At 47.1% G+C, this 14723-nt stretch overlaps 1 protein-coding gene across 1 annotated transcript in view; it reads right to left on the reverse strand.

Moving 5' to 3' along the window:
• The window catches only part of LOC147113718 (SH2 domain-containing protein 4B-like), a 222728-nt gene that overhangs the window by 185140 nt on the left and 22865 nt on the right, over window positions 1-14723 (reverse strand). Inside the window, exons 4-6 of the mRNA XM_085996151.1 lie at window positions 2464-2623; window positions 1063-1210; window positions 594-741 (exon numbers count right to left, since the gene is read on the reverse strand). Coding sequence (XP_085852277.1) covers window positions 594-741; window positions 1063-1210; window positions 2464-2623 — 456 coding nt within the window. The remainder of the gene's footprint in view (window positions 1-593; window positions 742-1062; window positions 1211-2463; window positions 2624-14723) is intronic.

Here is a 14723-nt window from a genome sequence, read left to right on the forward strand (position 1 = left end):
ACACACCACGCGCACACACACACATACTCACACAGCGCACGCACACTCACCACGCGCACACACACCACGCGCACACACTCACACCGCGCGCGCACACACTCACACCACGCACACTCACCATGCGCACACACTCACACCGAGCACACACTCACACCGAGCGCACACACTCACACCGAGCGCATACACTCACACAGTGCACACACACTCACACCACGCGCACACACTCACACCACGTGCACACACTCACACTCGTGCACACTCACACCGTGCACACACCCACTGCATGCACACATTCACAATCACTCACACTGCGCGCACACACTCACACCGCACACACACACTCACTCGCGCACACACTCACACCACGCACGCACATTCACCGTGCGCACACTCACACTTGCACACACTCACACTGCGTGCTCACACTCACACTGCGTGCACGCACTCACACTGCATGCACGCACTCACCCTGGCGCACACACACTCACACTCACGCACACACTCACACTGCACGCACACTCACACTGTATGCACACTCACACCGCACGCACACACTCACACTGCGCACAAATAGCCACACCGCATGCACTCACACATTTCCTGCCACTCCTGTTCATCCTTCTCACTGCGCTGGTTTTCCTGATGGGCTTGTTTCAGGCTGATGTAGAGTTCCTTTGCCCGTTTCACCTCCTGTTGCCGGATTTCTTCCTCTCCCTGCTGCCGCTCCTCATCTTCTCTTTTCTAAGAGAGGAAAGTATAATTTTAATTAATCTTTGGCCAGATGGATGGTTTATACAGTTCAGTCACCAGCACCCCGCGTTCCTCCTTAAATCTACAGAAAAGCAACAAAGTGATGGATTTTACATTTCACACAATCAGTCGAGGGGAGTGAGGGGGACAGGCGGGGTGGGGAGTGAGAGGGCTGGAGTTCAGTGGGTCAGGGGTTGGGGTTCAGTGAGTCAGGGGTCAGCGGGTCAGGGGTTGGGGTTCAGTGGGTCAGGGGATTCAGAGTGTCAGGGGTTGGGGTTCAGTAGGTCAGGGGTTGGGGCACAGAGTACTGACCTGGAGCTCCTCCTGGATCCTTTCTTCCTCCAGTTTTGCAGCTCTCCGATCCTCTGCCTCTTCTTTCCACTTTCCTGCCACAGAACGGGCTTTCTCCTTCATCATTGCATCACGGAACTTCTTCTCAATTTCTGCTTCTCTCTCCTTCCTGTGTCGGGGGAGGAGAGCAGGAATATGTGACATGGATTCCCGAGAGTGCGCATCGAACCCAAACCCGACTGTCCGAACACAAGCCCCATTTTGAGGTGACATCCCATGGGACCATCAGGGACTCTGCTTTGAGCACCGATTGACAGCCACGTTATAAAATCCCACAGCAGGAATCACTGCTTCAAAAGTTCGGACTTGGGTTTAGTAGGGAAATAAAGAAACAATAATTTGTCAAATTACCGAAAACAGCTCAATCAGGTGCAAAGCTAAAATCCTGAAAAACCCAAGGTAAAACTCAGTTCACCCTTCATTCATACATCAAAGGGAATTTGGTGGTGTCAATGACTTACGGTACACACACAGAATGTTGACAGGGCCTTTTTACATTGATGGGATGGTCGATTGAAGCTATTGTTAGTTCATTAACACAAATCACTAAAAGTTGTGACACAGGTTAGCAAAGCCATGAAAAAAGCAAACCAAGCACTAGGGTTTATTTCTAGAGGTATAGAATTGAAAAGTAGGGAAGTTGTGCTAAACCTGTATTGAACCTTGGTTAGACTACACTTCGAGTACTGCGTACAGTGTACAGTTCTGGTCGCCATATTATAAAAAGGATATAGAGACACTGGAGAGGGTGCAATGAAGATTTACAAGGATGATACCAGAAATGTGAGGGTATACATATCAGGAAAGGATGAACAGGCTGGGCCTCTTTTCTCTTTGAAAAAAGAAGGCTGAGGGGTGACCTAATAGAGGTCTTTAAAATCATGAAAGGTTTTGATAGAGGATACAGAGAGAATGTTTCCACTTAGTGGGAAAGAGCAAAACTAAAGGCCATCAATATAAGATAGTCACCAAGAAATCAAATAGGGAATTCAGAAGAAACTTCTTTACCCAGAGAGTGGTGAGAATGTGGAACTCGCCACCACAGGGAGTGGTTGAAGCGAATAGTATAGATGCACTTAAGGGGAGGCTGGACAAGCATATGAGGGAGAAGGGAATAGAGGGTTATGCTGATAGATTTAGATGAGGAAAGACGGGAGGAGGCTCGAGTGGAGCATAAACACTGGCATAGACTGGTTGGGCCGAATGGCCTGTTTCCGTGTCGTATATTCTATGTAATCCTATGTAATTGGATTGTTAGTTGGTTAGATTGTTGGTTGATTGGATCGATGGTTGATTGGATCAGTAGTTGATTGGATCAGTTGTTGATTGGATCAGTGGTTGATTGGATTGATAGCTACCTACCATAGTTGTTGGGCTTCCAACTGGGCCTGTTTCCTGGCCCTCTCTGCCATAATCTCCTCAGCAATCTGCTCGTAGGGCTTGTCTCCAGGGGACTCCCCCATCATCCAGACCCAAACTTCACCATCCACTCCACAGAGCCACTCCACATTCCTGCTGTGCTCTTTCGTAAATAGAAAGGATCAAAAATTAAGAGAAACTCTACCAAATGAATGGACAATTTATACATCTCTTCCACACTTCCACCGATACCCATTCTGTGGTATATTCAACATTTCTAGTGGCTGGGTGGCCACATAAGGATTATGAGTAACAATCTCAGAATGGAGTGGCCATTGAACAGCAGAATTGTGCGAGGTTTATGCTGCTGTTCATGTCAAATGGTATGGATCCCAAACAATTAACAATTAGTGACATACATTCATTATGAAGAAGGGGCACCCATTCATCCACATCAGCATTTTGGTCAGGCTGTAGCTGCCCTGTAATGAAATGTACACCCTCCATCACGTTGTGTGGCACTACCACCATGCTAAATGGGATAGATTCAGAACAGACCTAGCAGCTCAAAACTGGGCATCCATGAGGCGCTGTGGGCCACCAGCAGCAGCAGAATTGTATTCCACCACAATCTGTAACCTCATGGCCCGGCATATTCCTCACTCTACCATTACCATCAAGCCAGGGGACCAACTCTGGTTCAACAAGGAGTGTAGAAGAGCATGCCAGGAGCAGCATCAGGTGTACCTAAAAATGAGAAGCCAACCTGGGGAAGCTGCAACACAGGACTACATGCATGCTAAAAAGTGGAAGCAGCACGTTATAGACAGGGCTAAGCGATCCCACAATCAACAGATCAGATGAAAGCTCTGCAGTCCTGCCACATCCAGTCGTGAATGGTGGTGGACCATTAAACACCTAACGGGAGGGGGAGGCTCCATGAATATCCCCATCCTCAATGATGGTGGAGCCCGTGAGTGCAAACGACAAGGCTGAAGCGTTTGCAACCATCTTCAGCCAGGAGTGTCGAGTGGATGATCCATATCGGCCTACTCCTGAGGCCCCACCATCATAGAAGCCAGTCTTCAGCCAATTCGATTCACTCCACGTGATATCAAGAAATGGCTGATCACACTGGATACAGCAAAGACTATGTGCCCCGACAACAACGGCTGTCGTGCTGAAGACTTGTGCTCCAGAACTAGCCGCGCCGCTAGCCAAACTGTTTCAGTACAGCTACAACACTGGCATCTATCCGACAATGTGGAAAACTGCCCAGGTATGTCCTGTCCACAAATAGCAGGACAAATCCAATCCAGCCAATTACCACCCCATCAGTCTACTCTGAATCATCAGCAAAGTGATGGAAGTTGTCATCGAAAGTGCTATCAAGCGGCACTTACTCACCAATAACCTGCTCAAGGGTGCCCAGTTTGGGTTCCGCCAAGACCACTCGGCTCCCGACCTCATTACAGCCTTGGTCCAAACATGGACAAATGAGCTGAATTCCAGAGGTGAGGTGAGAGGGACTGACCTTGACATCAAGGCAGCATTTTACCGAGTGTGGCATCAAGAAGCCCTAGTAAAACTGAAGTCAATGGGAATCGGGGGGAAAACGCTCCACTGGCTGGAGTCATAACTAGCACAAAGGAAGATGGTTGTGGTGGGTGAAGGTCAATCATCACAGCCCCAGGAAATCGCTGCAGTAGTTCCTCAGGGCAGTGTCCAAGGCCCAACCATCTTCAGCTGCTTCATCAACGACCTTCCCTCCAACATAAGGTCAGAAATGGGGATATTCGCTGATGATTGCACAGTGTTCAGCGCCATTCACAACTCCTCAGATAATGAAGCACTCCATGCCCACATCCAACAAGACCTGGACGACATTCAGGCTTGGGCTGAGAAGTTGCAGGTAACATTCGCGCAACACAAGTGCCGGGCAATGACTATCTCCAACAAGCGAAAGTCTAACCACCGCCCCTTGACATTCAACGGCATTACCATTGCCGAATCCCCCAACATCAATATCCTGGGGGTCACCATTGACCAGAAACTTAACTCGACCAGCCACATAAATACTCTGGCAATGAGAGCAGGTCAGAGGCTAGGTATTGTGCGGCGAGTGTCTCACCTCCTGACTCCCCAAAGCCTTTCCACCATCTACAAGGCACAAGTAAGGAGTGTGATGGAATACTCTCCATTTGCCTGGATGAGTGCAGCTCCAACAACACTCAAGAAGCTGGACACTGTAATGTCCGTGTGTAATTGCGACATGGACTGCAGAAGTTGGTTATAACAGGTGTTTACTGAATGGAGACAAAACTGGAACTACTATACAAAGTTACTTCACAGGCTTATATACAGGGGTGGTCACTACTGGTACTGCAGTATACAGGGGCTGCAGAATATAGTTCCTTCTTCAAGGTACATACACTACAATTCCTCCCCTTTTAGCTAAACAGTACATAACATTCAATTAATAATTAAATAACATATTTACATTTACAGTTGCTATATACATTAGCTGAAGTTAATCAATTATAAATTCAGTCTTTGAGGAGGCTTCCTGATTCTGTCCGGATAACGCCTCTTTGGGGTATCAGGTTCTTCTGGCAAAGTTGATTCGGGATCAACGTCGTTGTTTGGTTCGTCTGCTTCCAATATCACCGATTCTGAGGTAGATGCAATTGGCACTTCGGTTTCATCACCAGGTGTATAGGATCGTGGTGTAGATTTGACGTTTTCCAGTGACTCTAGAATCTGGTCAGCATGGCGTCATACAATGCTCTCTCCAACGTCCACGGTATACATTAGAGGTCCTTGCCGTATGCAGATCGTTCCTGGCTGCCATTTCTCTGTGTGGTAGTCCCGGGCCAAAACTGGTTGACCTATCTTGAAACTCCTGGTTGGCCTTTCATTCATATTCTGAAACTGCCTGTTCTCCACATCTCTTCTGATGTTTGGCTTAACCAAATCCAAGCGGCATCTTAGTCTTCGATTGAAGAACATCATGGCTGGAGTTTGGTTGGTAACCGCATGTGTCGCATTCCGGTAGGCAAACAAGAAGTTATCCACCTTGTGTTGTAGGGGTATGTCTTCATTACACATTGCCTTGATAGCCTTCTTGAATGTTTGAACGAACCTCTCAGCCAATCCATTGGTGGCTGGATGATATGGGGCGGATGTGTAATGCTTAACACCATTGTTCTTTAAGAACCTCCGGAACTCTTCAGACACAAACTGTGGTCCATTGTCGGAGCAAATCTGTTTAGGCAGCCCATTTCTGGTGAATATGGTTCGTAAGACTGATAGTTTTTTCTGTGGTGGTTGAGGACATTTTTATTACCTCTGGCCACTTTGAATGTGCATCCACCGCAATTAAAAACATCGAGTCCATAAATGGACCAGCAAAATCAATGTGTACCCTTTGCCATGGAGATGAGGGCCACTCCCATGGATGTAGAGGGGCTTGTGGTGGGGCGTTTTGGACCTTCTGGCATCCTGTACAGCTCTTGGTCATCTCTTCGATTTCTCTATCGATTCCCGGCCACCACACAAACGCTCTGGCTAAGTTCTTCATTTTTACCCCTCCCAGATGACCCTCATGAAGCTCATTGAGCACTCTATCCTTCAATTTGGGTGGAATTACTACTCTGGATCCACACATCAAGGTTCCTCGGCACACTGACAGCTGTTCTCTTCTCAGCGAGAATGCTGGCAACAGTGGTTCGCCATGTGCTGGCCATCCCTTCACCGTTAAATCATAGACCCTGGAGAGTGTCGGGTCATTTCGTGTTTCCTTTTCTATGTTTGCATTCGTCACAGGTAGACATTCGACTATGGTCGAGTGGAATATCTCCACAGGATCCACTGCAGGTGCTTCTTCCACCATCGGCAACGGTAGGCGCGACAATCCATCAGCATTCCCATGCTGTTTAGTTCCTTTGTACTCTATGTCATATTGGTGTGCCCCTAGGAAAAGGGACCACCTCTGTAGCCGTTGTGCTGTCATTATCGGGACGCCCTTCTTAGGGTTGAAACTGGAGACAAGAGGCTGATGATCAGTTAGTAGAGTAAATTTCTGTCCATGCAGGTAGTGATTGAACTTCTTCACCCCCCACACCAGGCTGAGGGCCTCTCTGTCAATCTGGGCGTAGTTACGCTCGGCTGAAGTTAACGAGCGTGACGCCAAAGCTATTGGCCTCTCTGAACCATCAAGGAATTTATGTGACAGTACCGCTCCAACGCCGTAGGGAGACGCATCACACGCCAGTCTTATCGGTAGTGATGGGTTATAGTGAGCCAATACTTCTCTTGAAGTGATCAGGCCTTTACACTTCTGAAAGGCCCGCTTACATTCATCGCTCCATTTCCATGCTACTCTAGTTTGTAGCAGGGTGTTCAGTGGGTGCAGAATTGTGGACAAATTCGGCAAAAACTTATGGTAGTAATTCACCAATCCGAGGAATGACCTCAGTTACGACACATTTTCAGGCACTGAAGCCTTAACTACCGCTTCAATTTTGTCAGGGGACTTATGTAACCCCTCTTCATCAATCACGTGGCCACAATATGATATTTGTTTCTTAAAAAACTCGCACTTGGGGCGATTGGCTCGTAGCCCATGTTCTCTTAGTCTAGTGAGCACCTGCTCTAGGTTGGCAAGGTGTTCACTGTCATTTTCACCTGTCACTAGGATGTCGTCCAAGTAACACTGAGTCCCCGGAATCCCTTGCAGGACTTGTTCCATCGCTCTTTGCCATATAGCCGGAGCTGATGCTACTCTGAATACCAGTCGATTATACTGGTAAAGACCTTTGTGAGTGTTTATCGTGAGATATTTCCGAGAGGATGCTTCAACCTCCATCTGCAAATATGCTTGCGCTAGGTCAATTTTTGTAAAACGTTTCCCTCCAGATAGTGAGGCGAAAATATCTTCTATCCTCAGAAGAGGATACTGTACTGTGTGAAGGACTGGGTTCACAGTCACCTTGAAGTCCCCACAGATGCGATCCTTCCTTGGCTCCTCAGACTTATTGTTTAACGTTTTCTTCATGACAGGAACGATGGGTGTCGCCCACTTGCTCCAGTCTACCTTAGATAACATGCCTGCATTCTCCAGATTCTCCAGCTCTGCCTCGACGGCTGGGTGAATTGCATATGGTACCGGTCTTGCTTTGAAAAACTTGGGAATTGCATTCTCTTCTATTTTTATCGAGGCGGTTACGCCTTTAAGAGTTCCCAGTCCTTGTTGAAATACCTCTTTAACGTTAGCTAAGATTTTTGACAATCGTCCAGGTGTGACGTCGTCATCCTTTTTACCAGCCACAGTCAGTGCCTGAATGGAGTGCCAGTCTAAACTTATCTTTCTGATCAATTCATGTCCAAATAATGGTAGTCCACCATCTTGCAGTATGAACAGATACAATTTCTGTATTTCCTTGCCGTTGTATTCGACAGGCACCCTTATTTTCCCTCTGGGGTATACTTTCTGCCCCGTATATGTCTTCAAGACAATGGATGTGTCTTTCAAGGGTATGTGTGAGAATAGCCACTCGTAGTCTCGTCGATTCATGATGGTCAGGGCTGATCCTGTATCCAATTCCATTTTGACTTGGGACCCTGCTATCGTGAGGGTGACCCAAATGGTTCGGTGATCCTCTTTTGCGATTATGTTGTGTAGTTTGAGACAGCTTAGTCTCTTGTTCCCGGATTCACTATCGCTCTTCTGGTCTTCGGAACTACTGTCCGTCATCTTTTGTACTTTCCTGTACTTTTCCTTAGTAGTCTTTTTGTTGTCGTTAGTCTTCTTCCCGGACCTGCAAACTCGTGCAATATGTCCCATCTTTCCGCATTGCCTGCATGTTTTGTCCTTGAACCAGCAGTCCTTCTGGTTATGGGTTGTTCTGCTGCAGCGATAACATTTTTCAAATCCCCGTGTCATTTCATGGGTGCCATATTCCTGTGGCTTTTGCTGTATTTCCGCAGCTCCCCTTGCTGCTGCTTCGTATGATACTGCCACGCTGAAAGCCTTATCTAGCATCAGCTCTTTCTCTGAGAGTAACCTCTTCTGGGTTCCTTCACTCAGGAGTCCACAGACAAATTTGTCCCGTAGGGTATCTGCCAGTCCTGCTCCGAACTGGCAGTGCTTTGATAGCTTGCGTAGTTCCGTAAGGTAATCAGCATTGCTCTCATCTTTATGCTGATTTCTCTTGTGGAATTTAAATCTTTCTGCTATCAGCAGCGGTGTAGGATTTAGGTGTTCCTGTAGGATATCAACAATTTCATTAAAACTCTTCTCCATCGGTTTGACTGGAGTGATCAGGTTCCGCAATAGGCCGTACGTTCTTGCGCCCATTAAGTTTAGTAGTACCGATGCCTTTTTCTCATCGGCTACTTCATTTGCCTTGCAATATACTTCGACTCTTTCCACATACGTGGTCCAGTCTTCTATTTCATTATCGAAGGCAGTGATATTGCCAGTGATGTGCCTTCAATAACCACAAAACTAGAAGTTATAGACTTAAACAAGTTGGCTTTTAATCACTAAGATCAGAGCTAACATCTCAACACACCGACTGGCTCCCAGGAATCAGTCATACAGGTTAGTCAGGAAAGAGGAAGTGAAACTATACACAGTGTGAGGGAGGGTAATATACATGAGTGCAAAATGAATACAGGCAAGACAAACACATTTCATTACATTCACCCCTTCTTTAGATTTGGTCCATCGGGGTGATGTTTCTTAAAAGTTGGCATAAGTGAGTCTGTCAGGAGGTTTTGCGTTCTCAGTGATCGGCGCAAAGCCGGTTGGGGTGCCTCTAGGGGAGTGGATTCTGGTTCCTCCACTGTCCGGGCCTCCGCAGTGTCTTCCAGGTTATCTGCAGTGTCCTCCAGGTTAAAGTTGGGTATTGATACCTCTGGGCGTCCTGTCTCTTTTTGGTGTAGGTCTTCCTCGGGTAGTCTCTCATCGTTCTCTCCGCTCCCTGAGGGAGCGAGGTCTTTTATGGAAACAATGTCCTCTCGCCCGTCAGAGTATTCGATATAGGCGTACTGAGGGTTTGCATGGAGGAGCTGTACCTTTTCCACAAGGGGGTCCGTTTTATGGCCTCTCACGTGCTTCCGCAATAGTACTGTCCCCGGAGACGTCAGCCACGCGGGTAGAGATATGCCCGAGGTGGATTTCCGGGGGAAAATGAACATCTTTTCATGAGGGGTAGCGTTAGTGGCTGTACATAACAGAGACCTTATGGAGTGGAGCACGTCTGGGAGGACTTCCTGCCAGCGGGAGGTCGGAAGGCCTTTTGACTTTAAGGCTAACGTGACAGCCTTCCAAACAGTAGCATTCTCCCTTTCCACTTGCCCATTACCCCGGGGGTTGTAGCTACTGGTTCTGCTAGTGGCTATCCCCTTTGAGAGCAAGAACTGGTGCAGTTCGTCACTCATAAATGACGTCCCCCTATCGCTGTGTATGTAGTTCGGCATGCCAAACATGCAGAATAAATTACAGAGACACTTGATGACCATGGCACTGGTCATGTCTGGGCAGGGAATGGCGAAGGGGAAGCAGGAATATTCATCGATGATATTGAGGAAGTATACGTTACGGTCGGCAGAGGGAAGGGGTCTCTTGAAGTCCAGACTTAGGCGCTCGAATGGCCGTGTGGCTTTGATAAGGTGTGCACGGTCAGGCCTGTAGAAACGAGGCTTGCATTCCGCACAGATGCGGCAGGCTCTGGTCATTGCCCTGACCTCCTCGATGGAGTGGGGCAGATTGCGGGACTTTATAAAATGGTATAGTCGGGTGACCCCTGGGTGACAGAGATCGTTGTGGAGACCCTGTAATTTGTCCGTATGAATGCTGGCACACATTCCCCGCGATAGGGCGTCTGGGGGTTCATTAAGGGCTCCCGGCCTGTACATAATATCATAGTCGAACGTGGATAGTTCGATCCTCCACCTGAGTATTTTGTCATTCTTGATTTTCCCCCTTTGTTTGTTATTAAACATGAAAGCCACCGACCGCTGGTCGGTGAGCAGGGTGAAACGTCTGCCGGCTAGGTAGTGTCTCCAGTGCTGCACTGCCTCCACTATAGCCTGTGCCTCCTTCTCGACAGAAGAGTGCCTGATTTCAGGTCCCTGAAGGGTTCGGGAGAAGAAGGCCACAGGTCTCCCAGCCTGATTGAGGATCGCAGCTAAGGCAAAGTCTGATGCATCGCTTTCGACTTGAAAGGGAATGCTTTCGTCCACTGCACACAGTGCAGCCCTTTCAATGTCCTGTTTGATACTGGTGCAAACCTCCCGAGCTTCAGCTGATAGTGGGAAGGACGTCGATTTAATGAGGGGTCGGGCCTTATCAGAGTAATTGGGCACCCATTGGGCATAATACGAAAAAAATCCCAGGCACCTTTTTAAAGCTTTGGGATTGTGTGGCAGGGGCAGTTCCTTTAGGGGGCGTAATCGGTCAGGGTCCGGTCCAATTACCCCATCTTCCACCACACAGCTGAGGATACAGAGACGGGTTGTGTTGAAGACACATTTGTCTTCGTTGTAGGTTATATTCAGCTTTAGGGCAGTTTTTAAAAATCTCACAAGATTTAGATTGTGGTCTTGCTGGTTGTGCCCGCAGATAGTGACATTGTCCAGATAGGGGTAGGTAGCTTGTAGTTTATTCTCATCAACCATGCGGTCCATCTCACGTTGGAAGACCGAGACCCCATTTGTTACCCCGAAGGGCACTCTGAGAAAATGGTAGAGGCGTCCGTTCGCCTCAAAGGCGATGTATGGGCGGTCCTCCATTCTAATGGGGAGCTGGTGATACGCGGATTTGAGGTCGATAGTCGAGAAGACTCGGTATTGCACAATCTGGTTGACCATTTCTGATATGCGGGGTAAAGGGTAGGCGTCCAGCTGGGTATAAATATTAACAGTCTGGCTGTAGTCAATTACCATCCGTTTCTTTTCACTATTTTTAACTATGACTACTTGGGCATGCCACGGACTGGTACTGCATTCAATAATGCCTTCCCGCAGGAGTCTGTCCACTTCCGCCTTGATAAAGTGTCTGTCTTCCAGACTGTACCATCTACTTTTGGTCACTATGGGCCTACAGTTCGGAGTGAGATTAGCGAATAAAGAGGGCGGGCTGATTTTTAAGGTTGATCGGCCACAGACTGTGAGTGGCGGCTGGGACCCGCCATATGCTAGCGTGACACTTTCGTGGTGGCACTGGAAGTCCAGGCCCAAGATTACATTAACACAGAGTTCTGGCATCACGAGGAGTTTAAAATCCTTGTAGTCTGTGCCTTTTACAGTCAGTGTTACCACACAGTAGCCCAAAATGTCTGAAGTGTGGGGCTTAGCAGCCATAGCAATTCTGCTCCGTGTAGGGGTTACGTTAATGAGTGCCGCCGTACCAGGCTAGGGTGGATAAAACTCTCGGTACTCCCACAGTCAATTAAACATTTTGTTAAATTCCCGTTTACCTGTATGTCCATCATGGATTTTGTCAACGGGTGTGGCCTGGATTGATCCACCGTGATCAAAGCCACTGTTGGGCCCTGGGCGGCCGTTGAGTCGGGAAAAGATGGCGGATCCCAAGATGGCGGCCCGCACGGCACGCACGAGGCGGTGACGGAGTTGGAAATCGGATTCCCCCTGCAGACTTTGCTAAAATGCCCCTTTTTCTTACATTTGAAGCATATAGCGTCCTTCGCTGGGCATCGTTGTCTGGGATGCTTGGCCTGGCCGCAGAAGTAGCATTTCGGGCCTCGAGACATTGCCGCAGTAGTAGGACTCCTGGGTGAACTTCTGTGTGGGGACTCTGGCGGTGTAGAGCTGGTCTGAGACCTGGATGGGGAAGATGGCTGGTTCCAAGATGGCGGCCCGCTCGGCGCGCACGAGGCGGTGAGGGCCGCATGGCCGGAAGAATAAGAGTCAGAGTTTTTCTGGGCCACGTCCAGCGATCGCGCAGTGGCCACTGCCTTTTTTAAGTCCAGGACCTCCTTCTCCAGCAGTCTCTGCCGGATATAATTCGATTTGAGGCCCGTGATGAAGGAATCGCGGACCAATTCGTCAGAGTACACATTGGCCGTCACGGCCTTGCAGTTACAGTCCCGGACCAAGTCCTTTAGGCCCTGTAAGAAATCGTCCATTGATTCCTCAGGTCGCTGCCTGCGTGTAGCCAGCAGATGTCTGGCGTACACTTCGTTTACTGGCCTCTGGTATTGGGCCTTGAAATAAAGAATAGATTTGCCTTCCAAAGCTAGGCTTTATTAACTTTAAAATCAGCAGCATATCTTTCCACATCCAGTCCCAACTAAGCTAGAAAAGGACTGAATTTAAGGTAGCCACAACACATCATGTGATCATCAACTACCAATGAGATTACAACACATATCCCAAGGCAGTTAACAAACAACGAATCACAATACTTTTACTAATCAAGGAATAATCACCACATTCACCCCTCCTTTTAAAATATACTCCAACCTAATAACTTTTACAATTTACAATTAATTATTTACAACTAAACTATGCACGAGAATAAAATTATTTACATAACACAATACTAAATGAACAACAACAAATAATAACATTACACATAAGTATTAAGTATCTCTCAACTAAAACAATATACTATAATATTTCAACAATTTTTAAAACATTATCAATTTAAAAGTCCATTTTCAATCGGTCGACCGGATATCTTGTTCGTGTCGACCTTCTTAACCTTGGTAAAATTCCTTGCCCTCCCACGCCAGAAGGCACAGAAGTATCTTCAACAGGAAGGCTATCCATATCCCGATTCTCAACGGTTTCCGGATTAGAAATCCCATCAGAAGATGAACTAGGACGGTCATAAACATCTATCAAAGGCTGACTAATAGAAGTATGATTATCTGCAATCGGATTAGAAATATTCGTAGTATCTGTAACAGCATCCACATTATCCGAATCATGACCATTATTAATATTCTCAGAAGAGGGCTGGCCCCCACAAGGAGCCAAGTCTTTAATTGAAACAGTACTTTCTTTCCCATCTTGGAATCGAATATGAGCATATTGGGAATTTGCCTCCAACAGCTCCACCTCCTCCACCAAGGGGTCATATTTTGACAATCTAACATGACGTCGAAGCAACACAGGTCCCTGCATAGTAAGCCATGAAGGTACCGAATATCCCGTAGTAGATCTCCGCGGATAGTTAAAGAGCCTTTCATGGGGGGTCACATTAGTAGCCGTTGAAAGCAATGATCTAATGGAATGCAGGGCATCAGGCAGCACCATTTCTCACTGTGTATTCTTAAGGTTCCGGGATGTCAATGCCAACATAACTGCCTTCCAAATCACCCCATTGTATCGTTCACACTGTCCATTACCCTGGGGATTATACGGGGTAGTTCTACTAGTAGAAATTCCCCGACTCTGAAGGTATTCCTTCAACTGGGAAGACATAAAAGAACTTCCCTGATCCGAATAGATATATGCAGGCATCCCAAAGATGACAAAAAGTTGAGTCAAACATTTAATAACTGTAGCAGCTGATACATCTGCACAAGGAAAAGCAAAAGGGAACCTTGAAAACTCATCCACAACAGTAAATATATATCGGTTTTGAGTAGTTGAAGGAAGAGGTCCCTTAAAATCAACACTCAAACGTTCAAAAGGAGAAGTAGCCTTTATAAGATGAGCTCGTTGAGGCTTAAAGAAATTCGGTTTACACCGAGCACAGATAGAACATGATGAAGTCATCCGCTTGACGTCTTCAACTGAAAAAGGCAAGTTCTTACTGCGTACAAAGTGTATCATCCTCGTAACCCCAGGATGACATAAAGCATTGTGAAGATTAATAAGCGTATCTCCATGAATCACAGAACAATAAGCCCTCGACAGTGCATCAGCAGCAACATTATCCTTCCCCGGACGATAAACTATGTCAAAATGGTAACATGCCAACTCAATCCTCCATCTCATTATTTTATCATTTTTAATCTTTCCAAAATGTTTAACATCAAACATAAAGGACACAGATTTTTGATCAGTTACCAACGTGAAATGTCGCCCCGATAAATAATGTCTCCATTTACGCAATGCTTCTACTATTGCGTATGCCTCTTTTTCTATTGAGGAATGCCTTTTTTCACTATTATTCAAAGTACGTGAGAAAAAGGCCACAGGTCTTCCATTTTGGTTCAAAGTAGCCCCAATTGCAAAATCCGAAGCATCCGTCTCAATCACAAAGGGAACCTGCTCATCAATGG

Source organism: Somniosus microcephalus, chromosome 8 (assembly GCF_052327205.1).
Source record: "Somniosus microcephalus isolate GS21.2 chromosome 8, FLI_Smic_1.0, whole genome shotgun sequence".
Classification (NCBI taxonomy): Eukaryota; Metazoa; Chordata; class Chondrichthyes; order Squaliformes; family Somniosidae; genus Somniosus; species Somniosus microcephalus.